At 47.0% G+C, this 24,221-nt stretch overlaps 1 protein-coding gene across 6 annotated transcripts in view; it reads left to right on the plus strand.

Moving 5' to 3' along the window:
• Positions 1-20,390, plus strand: part of EMP2 (epithelial membrane protein 2) — a 46,582-nt gene extending 26,192 nt beyond the window's left edge. For all 6 annotated transcript variants that reach the window (XM_055409483.2, XM_055409479.2, XM_055409480.2 and 3 more), the window contains 4 exons: positions 6,799-6,930; positions 10,273-10,363; positions 13,799-13,945; positions 15,031-20,390. In XM_055409483.2, coding sequence (XP_055265458.1) covers positions 6,853-6,930; positions 10,273-10,363; positions 13,799-13,945; positions 15,031-15,218 — 504 coding nt within the window. In that variant the 5' untranslated portion in view covers positions 6,799-6,852 and the 3' untranslated portion in view covers positions 15,219-20,390. The remainder of the gene's footprint in view (positions 1-6,798; positions 6,931-10,272; positions 10,364-13,798; positions 13,946-15,030) is intronic.
• Positions 20,391-24,221: the final 3,831 nt, after the last annotated feature.

Consider the following 24,221-nt stretch of genomic DNA (forward strand, 5'->3'; position numbering starts at 1 on the left):
GACCTGAGGCCAAGAGTGTTGCCCTGGTGCAGCTCCCTCCACACTGGAAACCAGAGGAGTGGGGAATAAGTGTTCCCACCTAACAAATATTTCCGGAAGGATACACAGGAAACTGGGAGAGTGTGTCCCTAAAAGAAAGGAGCTTGAAGACTGAATCGGGACTAGTGGTGAAGGGGGACTTATTTTGGTATAGAGATGCGAGAGCAGAGGGTGGTTTTTTAGTCTCTCTTCCAGGTTCACGGGTTTTCTCTAGGTATGAATAATTGCCTTCAAAGGGTCTGGTGAGGTTACCAAGCCATGCCTTAGGCCTGAAAGTTTTGTCATTGATTTACCCCGTTTTGTTTTTCACTGGGGGTCTGAATTCCAGGCACCATGACGGGGAAGAACTAAGTAGGTGACATTTACTTCTCTTCTCCCTAATTTTCCTGGACTCTTAACTGTTCAAGCCAATCAGTAGCCACCTTTGTATGCCCCTAGACTTTTCTCTTACACTGGTCTCAAGACCTTACTTAACCTCTTGTAAAAACTTGCTCTTCTCTGTAGGAGCTTACTCCTAATGTCTGGAATTACAACTGAAATCACTCCCAGGTGTTAAAGCAGTACTTCTCAGACACTAGGCATTTGAGAACCATCTTCAGGATTTTTGCTAACATTAAAGACCACCTACCCTTTTGTTTACATAATATTTTTCTTAAAAAAATTTTTTTTTAATTTTTTTATTTTGTGTTGGGATATAGCCGATTGACAGTGTTGTGATTGACAATATTAGGTGAATAGCGAAGGGACTCAGCCATAGATATACATGTATCCATTCTCCCCCATAATTTTTCTTAAATGATTCACTGAAACTTCAATAAAGTTGTTTTAAAAGGTGACTTTCTATCACTACTGTAAATGCTATTACTTCTTATAAAAAGAAAGAACTTTAAAAATAAACATAATGAAATCCAAAAACATTGTTAAATTCTAGCTATGCACTGTGGCCAGTCCAAAGGTCTTCTTTTTGTGTTTAAAGGAAAATTGCTAAGTGTTAGAGATAGGCTTCCCCCTGGTAGCTTAGTTGGTAAAGAATCTGCCTGCAGTGCAGGAGACCCAGGTTTGATCCCTGGGTTGGGATGATTCCCTGAGAAGGAAATGGCAAACCGCTCCAGTATTCTTGCCTGGAAAATCCTGTGGACAGAGGAACCTGGCAGGCTACAGTCCATTGGATTACAAGAGTCGGACATGGCTTAGTGACTAAACCACCACCACAGAGACAGGCCAGCACCACGCCTTGTCTTTTTCCTTGATGGACTTGGGAGGATTAGAATGGGGACTTTCTTACTGTGTGGTTCACTGTTGTGTAATGCCATGTCAATGCACCGTCCAAAGTCATGTCCTATAACATTTGAATTCCACACTTTAGGAAAGAGTTAAAGTCTTTCTTTCCTGTTCCAGAAAGATTTAGTTATGCCTCCTTATGTATTTATGCCATCTGAGCTGAACAATATGTAAAGCTATTATCACCCTGGTGTTACTGGCACTGCTTGTGATGCTGGCATTTTGGCCTTCCAGCTGATATTGAAGGAACGTGGCATTCAATGTCTAATGCCCTTTTTTTTGTGAGGATCAGAAATGCATCTATTTGAAGGCAGCATAGGATAGCAGCTAAGAATGACGCAGGCCTGAACAAAGGGGAATTTGTCCTTTTTGAAAGAATTGTAAGAATCTGTGAGCTGGTTCACTGGGTTCTTCCAAATGATGATGCATACACAGAATGGCGGCTGGGAACTTGGCTCCTGGATCACTGTTCTTGAGTCCTGAATCTCAGAGAGCGGCCCCTGTGTGAGCTCATGAGCCTTGGTCAGTCTCATGAGGGAATGATGCGTCCCGTGAGTGAACGTGAGCAGAGAAAGGGTGGAGGGTTTTGCGCAGTGCAGCTCTCTAAGTGGGAGAGTTAGTGTCAGAGAAAGGCTATTTTATTCTTTTTAAAAAACGTTATTGAAGTATAATTGATTTACAGTGTGTTAATTTCTGCTCTCCAGCAAAGTGATTCAGTTATATATGTATGTGTATGTATATATACTTTTTTCATCTTCTTTTCCTTCATGGTTTATCACAGGATATTGGGTATGGTTCGCTGTGCTATCCAGTAGGACCCTGTTGTTTATCCATTCTATATACAATAGTTTGCATCTGCCAACCCCGAAGTCCCAATCGTTCCCTCCCCACCCCTTGGCAACCACAAGGCTGTTCTCTATGTCCGTGAGTCTGTTTCTCTTTCATAGATCCGTTCATTTATGTTGTATTTTAGCTTCCACATATAAGTGATATCATATGATATTTATTCAAAATAAAAGCCTATTTTAAGTGATTCTACTTCAGAAATATCAGTGGACGCTCAAACTATTGGGGTGACATTTTAATGAGAGATTGGATCCTAAGGTCGACCCAAAATATCTCCTTACACATACTACAACAGGGATGAACCTGGAAGACACTACCAAATGAAAGAGCCAGACTCAAAAGGACAAACCTTGTGTCATTTCCTTTTTTATGAAATATCCAGAATCAGCAACCCCATAGGCAGAAAGCAGATTAATGGTTTCTGGGGGCTGAGTGGAGGGAGGAATGGGGAGCATCTCCTGAATGGGTACAAGGTTTCCTTTCAAGGAGAGGAAGTGTTCTGGAACTAGACAGTGGTAATGGATGTACAACCTTGTGGATGTATTAAATGTCATTAGTAGTACATTTTAGAATGATGTGCATTTTATCACAGTTTAAAAAATACCACCCCCCCCCCCGAAGAAGTTACTTTTTCATTACGAAGGAAAAGTGCACAATGGAGAAATCTGGTGACCCTGAACCCCTCAATCAAAGTTAGCATCACCAATAATGGACAGCCTGACATCCTATGCCTCTGGTGAAACACACCAAGGTCACAAGAGTGTGTAATATTCTTGCCAAAAGAACACACCCTGAATCTAATCATTAGGAAGCATTTAAAAGTGGAGACGTCCATGTACTGATGAACCTATTTGCAGGGGAGTGATTGGAGAAGGCAATGGCAACCCACTCCAGTGTTCTTGCCTAGAGAATCCCAGGGACAGGGGAGCCTGGTGGGCTGCCGTCTATGGGGTCGCACAGAGTCGGACACGCCTGAAGCACATTAGCAGCAGCAGCAGCAATGGAGACACAGACGTAGAGAACAGACTTATGGACATGGGCGGTTGGTGCAGGGGACGGAGTGGGTGGAATGCATGGAAAGAGTAACATGGAAACATATGTATTACCCTATGTGAAGTAGATGGCCAGTGGGAATTTGCTGTGTGACTCAGCCTAAAGGGGTGGGATGGGGAGAGAGATGGGAGGGGGCATGGGTATCAGTTCAGTCAGTTCAGTCGCTCAGTCGTGTCCAACTCTTTGTGACCCCATGGACTGCAGCACGCCAGGCCTCCCTGTCCATCACCAACTCCCAGAGCTTGCTCATGATGCCATCCAACCATCTCATCCTCGGTCGTCCCCTTCTCCTGCCCTCAATCTTTCCCAGCATCAGAGTCTTTTCCAGTGAATCAGTTCTTCACGTCAGGTGCCCAAAGTATTGGAGTGTCAGCTTCAGCATCAGTCCTTCCAACGAATATTCAGGACTGATTTCCTTGAGGATTGACTGGTTGGATCTCCTTGCAGTCCAAGGGACTCTCAAGAGTCTTCTCCAACACCACCAAAAACATCAGTTCTTCAGCACTCAGCTTTCTCTATAGTCCAACTCTCACATCTGTACGTGACTACTGGAAAAACCGTAGTTTTGACAAGATGGACCTTTGTCGGCAAAGTAATGTCTCTGTTTTTTAATATGTTGTCTAGTTTAGTCATAGTTTTTCTTCCAAAGAGTAAGCGTCTTTTAATTTCATGGCTGCAGTCACCATCTGCAGTGATTTTGCAGCCCAAGAAAATCAAGTCTGTCACTATTTCCATTGTTTTCCCATCTATTTGTCATGAAATATTTGCCATCAAATGCTATGGCTGATTCATGCTGATGTTTAGCAGAAACCAACACAATATTGTAGAGCAATTATCTTTCAGTTAAAAATAAATAATTTTAATTATAGTAAATAAATATGCTGCAAGGATATATTGTACAGCACAGGGAATACAGCCAGTATTTTATACTAACTTTAAATGGACTATAATCTCTAAAAATATCGAATCACTGTGTTGCATACTTGAAACTCAATATTGTGAATTGACTATACTTCAATTTTAAAAGGAAATATATTTAAATTCTTGTTTAAGTTTCAATAAACTCTATGCCTCTAGAATATAAAGAAAGCTGAGTACAGAAGAATTGATGCTTTTGAATTGTAGTGTTGGAGAAGACTCTTGAGAGTCCCTTGGACTGTAAGGAGATCCAACCAGTCCATTCTCAAGGAGATCAGTCCTGGTGTGTTCATTGGAAGGACTGATGTTGAAGCTGAAACTCCAATACTTTGGCCACCTGATGGGAAGAGCTGACTCATTGGAAAAGGTTGAGGGCAGGAGGAGAAGGGGACGACAGAGGATGAGATGGTTGGATGGCATCATCGACTCAATGGACATGGGTTTGGGTGGACTCCAGGAGTTGGTGATGGACAGGGAGGCGTGGCGTGCTGTGGTTCATGGGGTTGCAAAGAGTTGGACACGACTGAGTGACTGAACTGAACTGAACTGATGCCTCAGCAAAAAAAAAAAAAAAGGAGACTTTCTACAAAATAAATGGTCAGTACTCTAATATCAGTGCTAGGAAGGCCGAGAAAAGCCGAGGAACCATAAAGACATATGACAACAAAATGCAACACGTTATCTTGGATTTGGCCTGGACCAAAAATATAGTAAGGCCATTACTGAGATTATTGGGGAAATTTGAATATGGCCTGTAGATGAGATAAAAGTACTATATAGTGTAAAACTTGGGGGATTCTCATGCTATAATTATGTACAGCGATGGCCTTGTTGTTTCAGAGATGCACACGGAAATGTTTAGACATAAAGTATGGCATAGACAGAGTGAGTGAGAGTCGCTCAGTCGTGTCTGACTCTTTGCGACCCCATGGACTGTAGCCCGCCAGGCTCCTCTGTCCATGGGATTTCCCAGGCAAGAATACTGGAGTGGGTTGCCATTTCCTTCTCCAGGGGAATCTTCCCAATGCAGGGATCGAACACAGGTCTGCTGTATTGCAGGTAGATTCTTTACCATCTGAGCCACCCGGGAAGCCTACTATTAAGAGACGTTTCTAAGTATAAAGACAGGTCCACTTAAAAAATATCAGCAGATACATGCTTGCCTTTATCTTATAATCTATAGACGATACGTTAGAGTGTGTAATGAAGCCATATATCTTTTCCAAAGTGATACCCAAGATAGAAGTAGCAATAAATTTATAAATGACAGTCATCAATCAGACGAAATAGTTTAGATGAAGCTTTTCTCTCTCAAAGAATGGCATAGGCAACCTACTCTCAAATGGTTCAGAACACAATGTGTGTGTGGCAGGGGATGGGTATTTGAAGGAAGAGAAAGAGAGGGTTAAAAAAATAAAATCAACCCACTGAAAACTGGTGCTATAATATCATAAAATAGTGAAAACAAGGTCTGACTGGGACTGTGTTTTTAAAAGTGAAACTAAAAATTAATTTTATGTTCCTAAAAATTTTAGTAATGGTAACTGGTCACAAATGATTGGAGTGATGAATCATGTATTGATTTGGAGGGTTGGTAGCATTCACTTGTTCAACTAGTTGATTAGTTGATGTGACATTTTTACTTGACGTTTTCGTGTTGTTTGACCAAGATGATGGTCATTTTTTTACAAATATTCAAAGACTTCATCAGTTTTCCCAAGTGTTACTTTTTGTCCTTTGATAGTCACATCATTCCTTTGAATGCTTTCTTTCTTTGCTTTCTTCTTTGGATCTTTTCAATACAAAGATGTGTGCCCAGGAATGGGCTTGCTGGATCACATGGCAACTCTAGCTTTTCAGGGAACCTCCATACTGTTTCCCATAGTGAGTGCACCAACTTTGGGATTAATTTTATAAGTAGGTCATTGCTGCTGCTGCTGCTAAGTCACTTCAGTCGTGTCCGACTCTGTGTGACCCCATAGACGGAAGCCCACCAGGCTCCCCCGTCCCTGGGATTCTCCAGGCAAGAACACTGGAGTGGGTTGTCATTTCCTTCTCCAATGTGTGAAAGTGAAAAGTGAAAGTGAAGTTGCTCAGTCGTGTCCGACCCTTAGCGATCCCATAGACTGCAGCCTACCAGGCTCCTCCATCCATGGGATTTTCTAGGCAAGAGTACTGGAGTGGCTTGCCATTGCCTTCTCTGAAATAGGTCATTAGGAAATATTTTCCTGGTTGATCACGTTTGCTTTGTTACGTGGCAAGGCAGCAGGGACTTTGATAACGAATACTCAGACAGTGAGCTTACTCTGGTGCTGTGAAGTCCCCACGGCATTGCTTGGTGGGTGGGGGATCCAAAGCAGTATTTTCGCACACTCAGAGCGCTCCTTCCTGCCCTGGTACCCGCGGTGTGCCGCTTTGAAGACTGCAGTGCTCTTCTGAATTAGGGATTGTAATTGATCCTCGCTCCTCCTCCTCCACGAGGAATATCTGGCCTCTGGGTGCAAAAGAGAGCAGTTCCTCATGCCAGACTTTGTCCAGTGAAGTCTCCAGGCAAAGATGGGAAGACCTGTTTAAGCTTTTCTAAAATCCCATGTGAGTTTAATTTTTCATGTTCCTTGTGCTTTGTCACTGACAAATCTGAATTTCTTTCACCCTGTTTAGCACATCTCCTCTGGGCTTTAAACGCTGCTCTGCGCCCCCCGGTGCCCCGTGAAAATGTTGGTGCTTCTGGCCTTCATCATCATCTTCCACATCACGTCCGCGGCCTTGCTTTTCGTCGCCACCATTGACAATGTAAGTTCCCTTTCCTTCTGACCTTCCCAGAACCCCTGGATCCTAGAGTCAATAGAAGCAGGGTTGAGAACTCCCACAAGGTGATTATAATTTGGGGTTATCCTCCCTACCAAGGGCTTCCCTGTTGGCTCAGCTGGTAAAGAATCCACCTGCAATGGATCCCTGGTTTGGGAAGATCCCCTGGAGAAGGGAAAGGCTACCCACTCCAGTATTCTGACCTGGAGAATTCCATGGACTATAAAAGTCAGCCACGACTGAGCGACTTTCACTTCGCACACTACCAAGGCACACCTATCTCCTCAGCCCGGGCCTGAGGGCTCTTGGCTGAAGTGTGGGAGTTTGAAGCATCCCATATATAAGTCTGGATGGGTAGGGACCTTGATCCACTCATCCCTGAGGCCCCCACAGATGCCTTGCCCTTTGCAGATGTGGCTTAAATTCAGCTCTCTTCAGGTCATTTTCTCAACTTCAGCACTGTTGTCATTTTGGGACACCAAGAAGATCAAACCAGTCAATCCTAAATGAAATCAACCCTGAAAATTCATTGGAAGGGCTGATGCTGAAGCTGAAACCTCAACACTTCGTCCACTTGATGCAAAGAGCCGACTCATTGGGAAAGACCCTGTTGCTGGGAAAGATTGAAGGCGAAAGAAAAAGGAGGAGTTTGAGGACGAAATGGTTAGACAACATCACCACCCCAACGGATATGATTTTGAGCAAGCTCCCAGAGTCAGTGAAGGGCAGGGGAGCCTGGTGTGCTGCAGTCCAAGGGGTTGGAAAGAGTCGGATGTGACTTAGCGACTGAACAGCAACTTTCTTTGTTGTGGGTGCTTCACACATCATAGGATGTTCAGCAGCACCCCTGGTCTCCAGCAGCACCACTGCCCTTAGTTGCAACACCCTAAAATGTCTTCAGACATTGCCAAATGTCCCTGGGAGGCAAAGTCACCGCTGCTCGAGGACCATTGCCCTAGATCTCTCCGGTGACCCATCCCAGGTACCCTTTGCCCCTCTTGCCTCTGACATCTCCTTACCAACAGGATTCTTGTTGCAAGCCTATATGAGCATGCCCTTCCCAGCAGAGTGGAACACTCCCCACTCTGACCACGTACCCATGAAACATTTAATTTTTTTCTTTGAGTATCCATATGGCAGGGGTGCATTTGATAAATAACATACTGGCGTAGATTAACATCCCCCGTGGCAGAAAAATGAAACTTTTAACCAGATGTTCCCTATGGCCCACATCCTGATCCAAAGGCCTGGCTTCAGTCCTGATGGCTTCAGACTGTGGACATATTTAGAGTCAGAAACTCTGTTCAGAAAGACAGAAAGGGTACTGTACAAGTGGCCTCCAGGTCAGTCTGCATATAATCATATAATTGACTCCTGTCAATTCATCATCAAAATAATAATAGCAACATGGACCAGGATAAGACCTGTCACTTAGAGGCTGCTTACTCTGGAGCTCAGCCCTTTGATCATCTCATGTGATCGGCACCTCAAGTTTACGAGATCCTTCCTCTCCTGGTGCTATTTTATGACGACAGACCTGGGCCTTAGGGCTGTTAGGGTGCCTGCTGGAATTTACAGGACAGGAAGTGGCGGAGATGGAATTTGAAGCATTCCAGAGGCCCCTGGTTCTAGATGCCCTAAGGAAGATGAATGATTGGGTTTGGGTTGCGGTTCCTGGGGGTTCTGGAAGAGCTGTCATGAGTGGCCAGGGCAGGGACCACATTGTTAAAGCCTTGGGAACCTACCATTATCCTAAGGGCCCACTCTGTATGAACTGAATGGTTTTGAACGTGCTTTTACAATCTTTTTCTGTTTCGTGCATCTAGCCCTTGGGATCCTGAAAAGGTCCCAGACAGAGTAAAAGGGATACACTAACATTAGGGGCAGAAAAGCCATCAGCCATAGCACGAGCTCATCCTATGGGTGTTCCTGTTACCATGGGCCTTACTGAGAAGACACAGGTGGGCGTTTTTACCAGTCGATGAGTCGATGAGTTTTTACCACTCGATCTTTGTTATGTGTTAGGAATTGCACTTGGCAGTGTCACTGGGGTCCGTAGTGAGAGCTCAGTGACCAACCATGCCTGGATGGATGGTGGTGGGTCAGGAGATTCCAGTCTTCAGGTGGATGGAAAGCAGAAGGAAGGTCATGCGTGTGTGCCAAGGTGCTTCAGTCATGTCTGACTCTGCCTCCCCATTGATTGTAGCCCACCAGGCTCCTCTGTCCATGGGGATTCTCCAGGCAAGAATACTGGAGTGGGTTGCCATGCCCTCCTCCAAGGGATCTTCCCAATCCAGGGATTGAACCCACATCCCTTATGTCTCCTGCATTGGCAGGTGGATTCTTTACCACTAGTGCCACCTGGGAAGCCCAGAAGAAAGGTCCTCTGGGCACAAAGAACAGCAGGAACACAGAGAGAAACAGAAGCACAGAGAGAAACGGAAGGCAGGAAAATCTTGTTTGATCATTTCATTCATAACAGGCTTCCCCCCAAGATATTATCCTTTCTGTCCTCCCCTCCAGCTTCACCCTTGCAGTTCCAGGGGAATTTACCACCATCTGCTCTTATCATCTGGAGAAGGCAATGGCAAGCCACTCCAGTACTCTTGCCTAGAAAATCCCATGGACGGAGGAGCCTGGTGGGCTGCAGTCCATGGGGTCGCTACGAGTCAGACATGACTGAGCGACTTCACTTTCCCTTTTCACTTTCACACATTGGAGAAGGAAATGGCAACCCACTCCAGTGTTCTTGCCTGGAGAATCCCAGGGACGGGGGGGCCTGATGGGCTTCCGTCTATGGGGTCACACAGAGTCGGACACAACTGAAGTGACTTAGCAGCAGCGGCAGCAGCTCTTATCATCACCAGCTGAGCCTTGCCTCCTCACCCAAGTCCTGGGAGAGCCTGGACCTTCCCTGTCAGCACCCCAGCAGCATGAGCATCACCTGGGAGCCTGTTAGAAACAGAAACTCCTACCCCAAACCTCTTTTTTTCTTAATTTTTAAATTTAATTTAGTTTAAAAAAATTTTTAGCATTTATTTTTTGGCCACGTACATGCATGTTCAGTCACTTCAGTCGTGTCTGACTCTTTGCGACCCCTCGGACTGTAGCCTGCCAGGTCCCTCTGTCCATGGGACTTCCCAGGCAGGAATACTGGAGTGGGTAGACATTTCCTTCTCCAAGGGATCTTCCTGACCCAGGGATCAGACCCGTGTTTCCTGCATTTCAGGTGGATTCTGTACCACTGAGCCACCAGGGAAACCCTGGAGGCCTTTATTTTCATAATGAACAAACACCCTTTCCCTGTGTTTCCCTGTCGTGTTCCAGGCCTGGTGGGTAGGAGAGGAGTTTTTTGCAGACATCTGGAGAGTGTGTGTCAACAATACGAACTGTACGGAACTCAATGATTCTGTTCAAGGTGAGTGTGAAGCTGATGGGAGAGCACTGAGTGCAAAATGACCCCTCGGGAGAAGGGCTTCCCTGTGGTCTGACCCCTCACCCCTCCTTTGGGCTCAGCCTGTGCAGAGGGGCCTGGCTGCTGCCCAGGGCAGGGGGAGCAGGGTCAGCATAAGCTCAGGACAGGAAACAGGGGGAGCCAGAGGCTGGAGGGCACCAACCCCAGTGACACTGGGCCCCACCCTTCTCTTCTCTCTTGACCGAGCAGAGCTTCCCTCCCTCACCCCTTCTCAGCTGCAGCCCTCATCGAGAATCTTCTCCCCACTCCTCTAAATAGCTCAGAGACATTTGTGTCACTTCCCCGCATCTCAGCAGCCTGATGGGCAGAAACCCAAGAGCTGGCTCCTTTAAGAGCTGTGTGGCCTTCCTTGGGGCAGGTCACCGGAGCGCTGCTTGGACTCTCAATAACCTCGGCTGTCAGTGCAGGTGAAAGCAGTGCCTCTGCCGCGCTGCCTCAATACATGAGCTACGGTAGAAAGATGAAGTGAAGTGAAAGCCGCTCAGTCGTGTCCGACCCTTTGCAACCCCGTGGACTGCAGCCCACCAGGCTCCTCTGTCCATGGGATTCTCCAGGCAAGGATACTGGGGTGGGTTGCCATTCCCTTCTCCAGAGGATCTTCCCAGCCCAGGGATCAAACCTGGGTCTCCTGCCTTGCAAGAGGATTCTTTACCAACTGAGCCACCAGGAAGGCCTCAGAAAAATAAAGGGTTTTGTAAATATAGAAAATCACATCTAAAAACATGTCAAGCCCTCTTCTTCCCTGTGGAGTGAATGGTTTGGTTTTCTGTTTCAGAACTGACAAAAGCGACACTTTGCCTGATAAAACACTGGGCAGCCAGTTGAATTTGACATCTCAGATAAACAATGAAAAATTTAGTATAATTTAGTACCAAATATTACATGGAACACACTTAACACTAAAATAAGTTGTTGTTGTTTGCCTGATATTCAGACTGAACAGGCATCCTGCTTTTGTGGTTTTTTTCTTAGAATCCTACTTAGGGAGAAAGGGACCTTGCTCACTGGGGCGTAAAGTCTTACCATTCCATCAGCAACATGGCAATATTCATAATAAAGGCAAACAAGGAGGCATCATTTACTGAAGGCTTACTGGGAGGCGCTGGGCTGAGTCCTTCACATTCGTGGTCTCCTGGCCCTGTTTCAGAATGGGGAAACTGAGGCACAAGGCAGAAACCCAAGGTCACAAAGTCAGGAGTGAGTGATGGAGTTGGGATTCCAGTCTAGATGTGACCAGCTCAGAAGCCTGCCTGCTAAGCCCCTGACGCCATCTGCACTGCCCCCCTCTGGGTCTGTTTCTCTGCCGTTCTAAGCCATGGCCCTGGAAACAGCCACTCTTCCCTGTTGGAGCCTCATCGTTGCCAGGGTGTATGGTCAGCTGGCAACACTGGTGGTCCTCTGAAGCAGCGTTTCCAAGCTTCTGTCATTTGTGTACCACTTCCCCTTGTGCAGTTATTACCTTTTATTTTTTTACTTAAAAACATTTTTTTTTTGACCACGCAGCATAGCTTGTGAGATCTTAGTTCCCCAACCAGGGATCAAACCCAGGCCACCTGAGAGGAAGTGCAGAGTCCTAACCACTGGACCACCAGGGAATTCCCTTATTTTTCTTTAGAATAACAGGTTGTCAAACCACCAGCCAGACTCAGTCCAATAAGCTAAGAGTGGTTTTTTATATTTTTAATACACTGTAAAAAACCAAAACAAGAAAAAAGCCAAATAAAACAAGACAATGAACAAGGGACTGTACAGCCACGAAGCCTGAAATATTTACTGTCTAGCCTTTATAGAAAAAGCATCCTGACACCTGCTTTAACACAGTTCATTTTTTTCTACATGTGCGTGCATGCTCAGTTGTGTCCGACTCTTTGCAACCCCAAGGACTGTAGCCCACCAGGCTCCTCTGTCTGTGGGATTCTCCAAGCAAGAATACTGGAGTGGGTTACTTTTTTTCTTCTCTCCAGGGGATCGTCCCGATGCAGGAATCAAACCCACATCTCCTTCACTGACAGGCGGGTTCTTTACCACTGAGCCACAAGGGAAGCCCAAATAGTGGATTAAGTACTTAAAAATCATGCTTCCCTTTAGTCAGTTTCCAGCAAAACTGAAAAAAGAAAAAAAAAAGATCTGTCCTTAAGTTTTCCTTTGCCGCTTTGGGCACTGTGCCCCTCACCAGCTGCATCCTGGTGGTAACAGCCAGCCCTTATGCATGATGCCCTTCCTGCCAGCACTGCCTGGAACCCTTGGCATCCTTGGTGGCTCAGTGGTGAAGAACCCTGCTGCCAGTGAAGGAGATGTGGGCTCAATCCCTGGATCGGGAAGATCCCCTGGAGAAAAAAAAAATGGCAGCCTACTCCAGTATTCTTGCTTGGAGAATCCCATGGACAGAGGAGTCTGGCGGGCTACAGTCCGTGGGGTCGCAGAGAGTCGGACACGACTGAGCGACTGAGCATGCACGAGCATGCACTCACTGCCTGGAATCCTCACATAGCTGCGAGCATTCCGCCTTCCCCTGCTGATGAAGTGGAGCTCTTCCTCTCCCCATGTTACAGGTGAGGAGACTGAGACCCACACCGGTGAATCCAGTGCATGCACTTAACCTCTTCACAGCCTCAGCTGTGTCTTTCCTACGTGCAGTGCCCTCCACCCAAGACCAGCTCCTTTGTCCCCTAAAACTTCCTGGTGCCAAGCCCCAAACTTTCATGCCCTGCTCACTAAGGCTAATCTGAAAAGATCCTCACCTTTCCTTTCCCTGAATAACAATCATAAGGCTCACACTCTTATATTTAAGAGTATTTATAAAGAGTATACCCTTTTTCCATCTATGGGGTCACACAGAGTCGGACACGACTGAAGTGACTTAGTAGTAGTAGTAGTAGTAGTAGTATACCCTTTATATTTAAGGGTATTGTATCGACAAGGCACTTTCAGAAGGTTCCTCAGCCCCGTGAGCCCCATATGTCTAAGAATCCCTTTTGAGGTCTTTATAAGATTCAGGACCCCCAATCCCCACCCAACCCATCCCATTCCAACCTCTTGATCCAGACTTTCAGGATCTGAGGGTTTGTACTTAAAAAAAAGCAAAACACCTGCCATTGAGCCAGGCATACGGGGGCAATACCCAGACCAGGAAGCCTGCAGAGTGGGTGGTTCTTGTACCATTTTCCAGATGAGGACATTGGGGATCACCTGGTCAGTTGCACAGGTGGACAGAGTGGGTGTCGGGATGACTCATTGGCTGCACTTGTGCTCATTCTGTGCCCGTGGAAGCCTCGTGACCTCTTGGCTCCATCCCTGCTCTGGAGCTGTCGCCATGCTCCTCAGGGGCCCAGGTGGTCTGCGGTCCTTAGTCGCGTCCTCTTGCCCCTTCTCCCACAGACTTCTCCACGGTGCAGGCGGTCCAGGCCACCATGATTCTGTCCACCATCCTCTGCTGCATCGCCTTTCTGATCTTCGTGCTCCAACTCTTCCGCCTCAAGCAGGGCGAGAGATTTGTTTTAACCTCCATCATCCAGCTCATGGCTTGTAAGTGAAATGACGGGCTTCCCAGAATAAACACTCCCTTTCCAGCCAGCCATGCGTATTCTGGTGGGAGGAGCGTGGCAGGTGAGGAATTGGAAAGGAGGGGTCAGCAGCTGGGATGTTTATTGCACTTCAGAGTTTGGATTCAGTTAGAGCGTCAGGAAAGGTGTCCTAAAAATGTGAAGCCTGAGCTAGGATCTGTAGGGTATAAGTAGAAGTTGCTGCCTCCGTAGAGAGGAGAGAGGTATAGCTCTCCCACCAAGGAAAATCTGGGTACTTAGCCTCATTGTACCACTAATACCTGTGAATGCTGATGGTTCAGTAAGGATGTTTTCAGCTGCTATTAAGAGAGAAATCCAATTAGCAATGACTTCAGACACAAAAACTTTACTTTTTTAATATAACAAATAGTTTGAATGTGGAAGGTGCCAGAGTTGTTTTGGCAGCTCAGCAGCAGCATCAGGAACCCTCCACTCTTTCCATCCTTCCATGCTGTCATCTTCAGAGTGTCAGTGATGGCCTCCTCATGGCCCCAAAAGGGCTGCTGCAGCTCCTGACATTCATCCTGAACTAATAAACCACCACTACTGCCAAGCGTTTCTAAAGCAGTAAGCAAGGGAAAATGCAGCCTCAGAAAATACTTTCTCCTCTCTCATCTCCTTCTTTTTAGGATAATACAGTAATAATTTCCACTGTAGAATTTTCTGTGGCCAGAACTGGGACATATAGAACCATAAACTATACCAAGTAACCAGGGCAGGATGAGTAGTTGTGATAGAGACCATATGTGTCCTACAAAGCAAACTGCTTCCTGCCTGGCTGACCCATGTCCTGGAGCAGTTATGACCTTCAGGCTGGGTAGCTGGCTGTCCAAACGACACTGGATTCAGCCAGCAAGAATGGGTAGCTGAGTGGCTACAGGGCAATATTCTGCCACAAAATACTAGTTGTAATCTTTCCAAGAGACTAAAATAAATGCCTGCTAATAATAAAACCTGAAATTTGTCTTCAGCTCCGACCACAGTCCCCTGGGGTCCCCGGTGCACACTATGGTCTGATTTATTTGGGCCCTGGCTTTCTTCCAACAGGCCTGTGTGTCATGATTGCAGCTTCCATTTACACAGACCGGCGCAAAGACATTCACGAGAGGAACCAAGAACTGTATGCCCAGACCTCGGGCGGAAGCTTCGGCTACTCCTTCATCCTGGCCTGGGTGGCCTTTGCGTTCACCTTCATCAGTGGCCTCATGTATCTGATACTGAGGAAGCGCAAATAGAGCTCAGGAGCTGGGTGGCTTTCACCGTGGTTCAGAATCCACATTCAGATAACCGTTTTGTATATAATCAGTTTTTTTGTGTGTGTGGTTTTTCTAGCAAACACATTGTTTCCTTTAAAAGCCAAAAGAAGAGATTTTACGTTTTTGAGATCAGAGAATAGACTATGAAGGCTGGAATTCAGAACTCCTGCCCATCCGAAAGCCTCAACACAACAAAGCCAAAAATCTTGCAATGCTCAAATCCAAAAGTGTTCAGCAGGATCTTTCTTAACCACAGGGATGTAATGGGATGGACAAGAGGCCAAGAAAGCCAGGTCTTAGGGGCATCTTCCCCTAGGTTTGGGCTACGCTGAGCCCCGCTCCCTCACCTCAGCTTCCTGTACTGAATCTCTGTGTGTTTAGTGGTGGAAGGTGAGGAGAGGGGGTCCGGGTACAGGAGAAAACCTCCTTGGATGTTTAGCCAAGTTCCACATGAGAAATGGATATAGGTCCCCCAGTGTTCTGTCTACATCCGGACCAGAGCCCCAACCCTCCTGTCATGGACTGGCTTCAGAAAGTGCCACCCATGTTTGCTGACAGTATCACCTGCTTGCCTTCAGGAAGGTGAGCTTTAATCTGGGGGTCTGATTTAGGCTCACAAGTGATCCCCCAGGCTCCTTGTAAAATGCAGGCTCTTTGGGTCCCTCCCTAGACCTTACAGAATCAGAGTCTTTGGGGATGGGGCCTGGGAACCTGCATTTGTAACAAGCTCCTTGGTGATGCTCAGGCACCTTAAAATTGGGGACCACAGCGGTCCCAGGGCCGGATGAGCAGAACTGCCTCATACATGTTAAAGATCTCATCGTGTGGAGATGGGGAGGTGGGTCTAGACTGCACTGAAAGCCCAAACCTTGGCCTCCATCAATGGCTCATTCTTCACTGCCTCTTCCACAGCTGCTCACATCTGGACCACCCAAAGTCCAGTCCCAGGGCTTGCATCCTGATAGCCAAACACCCTGGGGCGAGGGGTGGGGAGGGGAGGATACAGCTTCCTCCCGACCCTAACTCCAAAGGCCTCTCCCTTCTCCTCCTGCCCTGCTTTCTAAGGCTGCCTGACTTCTACTAAGCCCCACTTCTGGAGCCGTAGAGGACCGTTCACCATTCATTCATCTGCCCACATAAGTGATGGCGTGTTTGTGCCAGGCACAGGGGAAACCGTGTCCAGACAGCCTGTCTCCTCGTGGGGCTCATTGTCTAACGGAGGAGACAGATTAAAAAACCGATTAGGGAAACGAAATACAAACAGCGGTGAAGGTTGCCGAGAACACAACCAAGGATTCAGAAGAGAGGTCCGTGGGATGGGAGGGGACACGCACTGTGCCTGCCTGCGTTCAAAAGCTCCCGGAGGATTTAGATCAGCCTGAATACTGCTCTGCTCAGTCGAGGCAGGTGCCACGGATGGAGCTGTGCAGTCCACCTGGCACCTGGAGAACGCTTCTGAAGCCCCGGGAGGGCCCCGGATTGCTGTGGTTCTCACACTTCAGTGGGTGCACGTGCCTCTCATGGGACGCTGCCTGCCACGGTCCCGGTAAATGCGGCCGGGGACTCCGAGTCGTTAGGGCTCTGAGAGGATCGGGCAGCACGGGGACCCCAAGATGTGACTATGGGAGAAACCCTTTGCCCCTCACTTTTCCCGCCCGTGTTGTGAGCCTGCTGCTGGGAGATGTGCCTGGGAGCCGTCTGCGCATGTCAGCCCTGGTGCCGTGTAAATACCTCCTGCTAAATGAAGCATCAGCCCACTTCCTGTGGAGCTGGGGAAATGTCGGTTTAAGTCATCCAGGGTCTCCGTGGATACCTCTTTCATGCAGGATCAGGTTTTCTCTCCATTTACCCGTTCACTCCAGTTTCAGCAGAATACTAAATGCTGTGTTCCAAGCACTGTGCAAGGCTCCGAAAACAGACCAGTCCAGACATCCTGCCTGAGACAGGGCCCCCCTCCCTGCAGAGAGGCCACCACGACAGTGCAGGGGGGCTTGGGGCCAGGGGCAGGACGAATGATCACTTCCTGCCTCGGTGGAAAACTCTCCTTAGTCCTGTTTCGGGTAGGAGTGCAGGTTACACCCTTGGGCTTGGCAGGATGCTACACACACCTTGTGGAGGAAGGTAGGTGTAAGTGCCCCCAAGCTTTCTGCTCGGGCGGCTTGTCTGTAACTCTGATGGCCACAGTGGAAACAAGCAGAACCCTTTAGAATCAGACTTCATCCCCAAGCAATGAATGAATTTCCTTCTCCAAAAGGCTCCAGGAGTGGTATCTGAAATGACCCATGGGTTTTCCCGGCCAGTTTCCACTATTCCTGGATAGCATTCAATGCCCACATCCATGTGTGATGCCAAGGTTTTGTGAAGCAACAGAGCTTCCTTTCCCCCCACGATGCGATGTGCCCTGGGGAGGTGGAAAAGCGGTGACGGCATGAGCAAGACAGTACCCAGCCTTCTTCCCCACCGGTAGGTTCAGCCCTCACTTGGTGCTCATGATCAGTTACTCAAGGACAACAGCAGAGACGATGAGCTAAGACATCCAAGAGGCAAATGTTAGGACCAAATGTATTACTGCTGACAACTGCATTGGAGGGAACTGTAGTTTGCGTATTTTAGGACATTTTTATAAAGTACTGTAATTCGTTCATTGAGGGGCTATGAATGAAGACAGACTAACTCATTTTTGTTACTCGCATTAAAATTACTTTGGGTCTCTGTTCACGTAAGTTTGGAGGATGCTTGATTTGTTGCTCTGCGTGAATGTATATACTCACATCTGAAAACAGGAAAATTGGAGACATTTCCCCCCACCCGGCCCCACATTCTCTGCAATGGGTTGTGTGCCTCTGCGCATCCCTGATCAAGAGGATGAAGCCCTAGGATGCCCTGTATTCACTGGTGATGAAGAAACCTAACCCCCCAAGCCTGTATGTAAGTCACTAAATGCGGTAGCTTGAACAGATGCTATAGCCTCATTTAAACTCTGCCTGGATGGGAATTACTAAACTCGCTAATAGTTGAAAGATTACTTACAATACAGCAAGTTGGACAGTTTTGTATATTGGGGGGGGGTGCAGTGGTGATGGGGAGATGCTGGGAAAAGGTGTAGAGGTTAAGTTTGAATCTTGATTTGGGGACAAATGTGATTTTAAGAGTAGTTAGAGACTTTCTACTTAATGTGCCTTTAAAGTAGTCCATTTTCTATGTTTTGTATAATCTGAAACTGTACATTGAAAAATAAAGTCTAAAACCAAATTGCCCAGAGCAGTAGACTCCAGTGTTCCCAATGCTGCCAATATCTAGAGAAAGAGGCTGCCACGTTGAGTGGCAAGGTCCTAACGTGTGGCTTGTACAGAGAGCTGGGAGGGGCTGCAAGTTGGTCATAGGAGGGTTTCTCAGTCCGTTTGCTGCTTTCTTGGGCCAGCTTTCTGGATGAATGACTGACAGTGACACAGAAGCCCACCCACACTTCGAAGGGCCCCACGCTTGCATAATGATCAGTTAGCACCATCTTAAAATTCTTAATGATATTTGGACAAACAGCCCCACATTTTCCTTTTGCGATGGTCTCTGCAAGTTATACAGCCAGTCCTGTTCTTCAGTTTGTATGTAAAAGACTTTAAAGGGTTGGGTGATGATGAAAACAAGACTATCATAAAAACACACACTCTCCCCCCACCCAAAAAAAGAAAGAAACATTAAACCAGAGCTTTCATTTTTCCCTAAAGAATGCCAAAAGTAGTCAAAAGTTATACATTCATGTAATGAATCATACCCCTTGCCAGGAGGCACACATCCTGAAGTCACAACCACTCCAGGGTCACTTGGTGATGTGTTGATATCCATCGGGCCCAGTGTGGCTCCTATGGCCCAGCAACCTGTGACTTAGAGTCATTACAGCTCCCAAAGGCACCCGATGTGGAACAGGGAGAAAGGAACAGGAGGTCTACAATAAATGAGCTGGTTTGGAAAATGGATGAGCTGGATAAGCATCAGTGCCCAGTGGGCCATGCATGGTTTCCCTGCCGGTTACCGTTCCAAGAACTCCCTTCTATGGTGGGAGTAAGACCAGGAGTTTGTCAGTTTGGTTCCACTCAGCGTGATGATCTCTCTAGTCCGCAGTCCCCCAAGGCCATATCTAAGGTGGGCATGGGGAGGAGGCCCTTTCCTCCTTCTTGTGGATACAAAGGGTCTCAGTAGTACCTGGGGGTTGAAGGCTCTCAGTTCCTCTGACGACCCAAGGCTAAGCCAGCCAGAGCTCTCATGTGGATTTTTTAAACAACAAAAATTTATTGTCACACATATTTGGACAGTCAGGGATCCAGTAGCAGCACTGTAGGGTGGTTTTGCTTTATGGTCTTAATGAATGAGATGGACTTCATGTTTGGACCTGAGAATTCCTAACTCTCAGTCTTATGCTTCAGTCTCTTCAAGCCTTCAGTGCAAGCCGTGTCTCCAGGCTGATCCTTTCCTGATGAAGAATGCTGCAGGATCTGACATATCTTTTCCTGTCACCCCATATATCTTCTGCCCAGCTTTTTGCGTTCACACCACAGACCCTTAGTCTAGACCAGGGATTAGCAAACTACTGGCTTGATGGCCAAAGCCCTGCCTTTTTGTGGTCCTCAAATGCAGAATGCTTTTTCATTCTTTAAGAGTATTTGGGGCTTCCCTTGTGGTCCCAGTGGTTAAGAATACACCTGGCAATGCAGGGAACATGGGTTCGATCTGTGGTCCGGGAAGATTTCACATGCTGCGGGCCAGCTAAGCCTGTGTGCCACAACTAACCGAAGCCTGGGTGCTCTGGAACCCATGCTCCACAGCAAGAGAAGCCGCTGCAATGAGAAGCCGCAGCTAGAGGAGCCCCGGCTCATCACAGCTAGAGGAGCCCCTGCTCACTGAAGCTAGAGGAGCCCCTGCTCACTGAATCTAGAGGAGCCCCTGCTCACTGAAGCTAGAGGAGCCCCTGCTCACTGAATCTAGAGAAAGCCCACGCGCAGCAACGAAGACCCAAAGCAGTCAAAATTAAATAAATAATTTTTAAAAAAGAGTTATTTAAAAATGCAAAAAAGAGAGCATATGTGACCTGTAACCCCTAAAATATTTATTACCTGGCCCTTGACAAATAAAGTTTACCAGCCTCTGCTTCCGAAACTGTCTTGCTTATCCCTGTAAATCTCCCAATCACTGGATTCTCCACCAATTTAGATTGCCGGTCTCAGGCAGAAAGAATCTCAGTAAAGCCGTATTTTCTTCCATTTTTGTCATTAAATGAACCATCTTTGGCCCAAGATTGACTTTTTCTTGCAGGAGCTCCCTGATGTGTTTCTACAAGTGTTTCTGATGCTCACAACATCCACGGGTACATGGTTGGTGTGAAATAGGTGGCAGTTTAAACCAGGGTTAAACCATCGTTCATGGGCCAAATCCAGGCAACCACCTGCTTTTCTAAACACAGTATTATTGGCACATAGCCATGCCCACTCATTTGCATACTGTTCCAGGCTGCTCTCAAAGGCAGACTTGAGCAACTGCAGAAGAGACCATATGGACCTAAGTGTGAAACCCTGACTAGCTGGCCCTTTACAGAAAGCTTCCAAACCTTGGTGTAAACCAAATGGTTTGCAATAGCAATGCCTGGGCCACCACCTCCCAACCTGGAAAGTGGGTCCCAGCTGCTCTCTGCTCCACCACTGTGTCTGTGGCTTGTAGCACCCACCTTCTGTTTTAGTCAGGGTCAGCGACTTTGGCTGACTTAACAGAAAAGAAGGGACTTCCCTGGTGGTTCAGTGGTTAAGGCTCCATGCTTGCTTCCAGTGCAGAGGGGGATGGGTTCTATCCCTGGCTGGGTAACTAAGATCCCATATGCTGCATGTGTGGCCAAAAAATAAATAGAAAAAAAAAAGTTAAATCAGAAATCTATTAAAAGGAAGTCAGGTAGCCACCCCCAACTCCCCACACCACATCGGATGGTTCCACAGAACACAGTTTTCTAAGGGAACCACTGCTGTCACCACAACATGATGCTGCCTGCACCAAGAACTTGATCTTATGGAAAGCATCTGTGCGACACTGACTGCTTTAGATTCAGAGCCGGGCACGGTGCCTCTGATTGGTGAAGACTGGGTCATGTGACCACGGCCTTGCTGCAAGGGAGGCTGGGAAATGCTTATCAAGCATCTTCCATTTCTACAGTGGGAGGTAAGATCTGTAGCCCACAAAGAGTCAGAAAGAAGGGAGTGCTCCCAACAAAAGGGAAATTCAGACACTGGGCAGACAGAAAGGCTGCTGCTGCTAAGTCACATCAGTCGTGTCCAACTCTGTGCGACCCCATAGACGGCAGCCCACCAGGCTCCTCCGTCCATGGGAGTTTCCAGGCAAGAGTACTGGAGTGGGTCGCCAGTGCCTTCTCCAGACAGAAAGGCTGGTGCCTGCTAAACCCCATCAGAAACTCAGTTCCTTATTGTCCCACAGCTAAGCTAGTGTTTACCAAACATTATTTATCCATATGCCATTTGCATGCTCTTTGCTCATAGGTATGTACCTCCTGTGCTATCATTGACTGGACATTTTTTTTCCCCATAAATCAACTCTCTTTTATATAAATGCATTTATTCAGGAGAAAAACTAAGTTTATAATTTATTTCAACTTCATAAAGTTGGAGACCAGCATCAGTTGTCATTAGTGACCTGGTTAGAAATGAGATGGACTTCCCAGGTGGCACTAGTAGTAAAGAATCCATCCGCCAACGCAGGAGATGCAAGAGACATGGGTTTGACTCCTGGGTTGGGAAGATTCTCTAGAGTAGAAAAAGGGCACCCCATTCCAGTATTCTTGCCTGGAAAATTCCATGGGCAGAGGAACCTGCTACACAGTCCATGGGGCTCCTAAGGGTTGGACACAACTGAGCAATAAAAATGAGACACAGTTAAAACCAAGAATGTTATTAAATGCAGATTTCAAGTGGTTGTTAGTAGGAGGTTTTGAGTCTGAGGACTACTCTTTCTTTTTCTTAAAGAATATATAGTTTTAATATTTATTTATTTGGCTGCACCAGGTCATCGTTGTGGCATGTAGGATCTAGTTCCCAGACCAGGTTATCAAACCTGGGCCCCCTGCTTTGGGAGTGTGGACTCTTAGCCCTGGAGTCCCCTTGCTCTTTCTTAACTAAGAAAGGAGGTTAGAGACTTCCCTGGTGTTTCAGGGGCTGAGACTCTGTGCTGCCAATGCAGAGGGGCCAGATTCGATTCCTGGTCAGGGAACTAGATCTCATGCCACAACTTGGAGTTCACAAACTGCAACTAAAGATTGAAGGTCCTGCGTGCTGCAAGTAAGACTGAGTGAAGCCAAAAAAAGAAAAAAAAAAAAATATATATATATATATAAAGAAAGGAGGTTAGTAACAGAAGTGCAGGTGTTAAAAATGATCAGGACCATACCTATTTGATCTACTCAAAGCCAATAAGTGAACAGAAAAGGATAACTTCCTCTTTTGTGATGTGATGTCAGGTACCAGATGAATCTGTTAGCTACCACTGGGAGTATTTGCCTCGTAGTTTACTTTCAAACCTGTCATAGTTTCCTGGTGCTGCTTTAAGAGATCACCACAAACTTACTGGCTTTAAAACAACATAAATTTATTATCTCACATTACTGCAGGTCAGAGTCTCAAATTAGTTTCATTGGGTGTTGGCAGGGCTGGTTCCTTCTAAAAGCTCCAGGAGAAGAATCCATTTCCTCTGTTTAGGAATATATGTCTAAATCCACCTGCATTCCTTGGTGTATGGCTCCTCCCTCCATCTTTAAAGCATCTTCTCTTCTCTCTGACCTCCTAGGACCCTGTGATCACACTGGGCTCACCCTGATAATCCAGGATAAACTTCCTATCTCAAGATTCTTAACTTAATCACATCTGCAAAGTCTCTTTGCCATGTAAAGTAATACACCACAGCTTCTGGGACTAAAAAATGGACATCTTTGGGGGAGCCATGATTCACCTACCTCAACCCCCTCCAATTTCATCTTTCTCATATGGGTGCATTGGAGGAGTGTACTGTCACTCAGTCGAGTCCGACTCTTTGTGATCGCATGGACTTTAGCCCGCCGGGCTCCTCTGTCCATGGGATTCTCCAGGCAAGAATACTGGAGTGGGTTGCCATTTCCTTCTCCAGGGGATCTTCCCAACCCAGGGATTGAACCTGGGTCTCCTACATTACAGGCGGATTCTTTAACATTTGAGCCACCAAGGAGGCCCTGCATTGGGGGAGGACACGTGTCATACAAGAAAGCGTGAACTCTGATGCCCTCACTGGTGTAAGGGAATTCACATGTGTGTTTGCTTCTCCCTTGTTGGATTTCCTCTGTCTCCTCTGTCTGAACTGGGTTTCCTCTCTCAAGCTGACCTTGTAGGACATCCCAATCCAACAGGAAATTAGAAATATATATTTTGGGAACTTCCCAGCGGTCCAGTGGTTAAGACTCCTTCTTCCACTGCAGAGGGAGTAGGTTCCATACAGGTCAGGGAGCTGAGATCCTGGCTGCCACACTGCATGGCTGGAAAAAAAAGAAAAAGAAACAAGTATTTTGGTTTAGCCACACTTGGGTGTATGATCAGAAGCTTCCAGCTTCCAAGAAAGCCCATCCTCTCTCCCTCCTCTGAGCACAGCTGCCCCTCGAGCTTCTGGGCTCGCAGGGCTCCGGGTGGAAGGGGCTGGAGGAAGCACTTTGTGCAGCCCCGCACAGATGGCCTGCGGGACAGGCAGCCCTGCCAGGTGTCTGGAGCTCACTAATTACAGAGCCTCTCTGGCTTTAAGAAGCTGAGGTTTCTGACTCATCACCCATGGGGCAGGAGCTTTCATCTGCCTTTTTCTGTTCTGATCATTGCTTTCCTTGCCCCCCCATCCAAGGCCATGGCCCGGGACTTCTGCGACCAACCAAACCCTCGCTAGGAAGCAGTGTAAACCAGAGGTCCGATCCGACGGGGC

Source organism: Moschus berezovskii, chromosome 27 (genome assembly GCF_049115385.1).
Source record: "Moschus berezovskii isolate FMDL1 chromosome 27, NW_MosBer_1.0, whole genome shotgun sequence".
NCBI lineage: Eukaryota > Metazoa > Chordata > Mammalia > Artiodactyla > Moschidae > Moschus > Moschus berezovskii.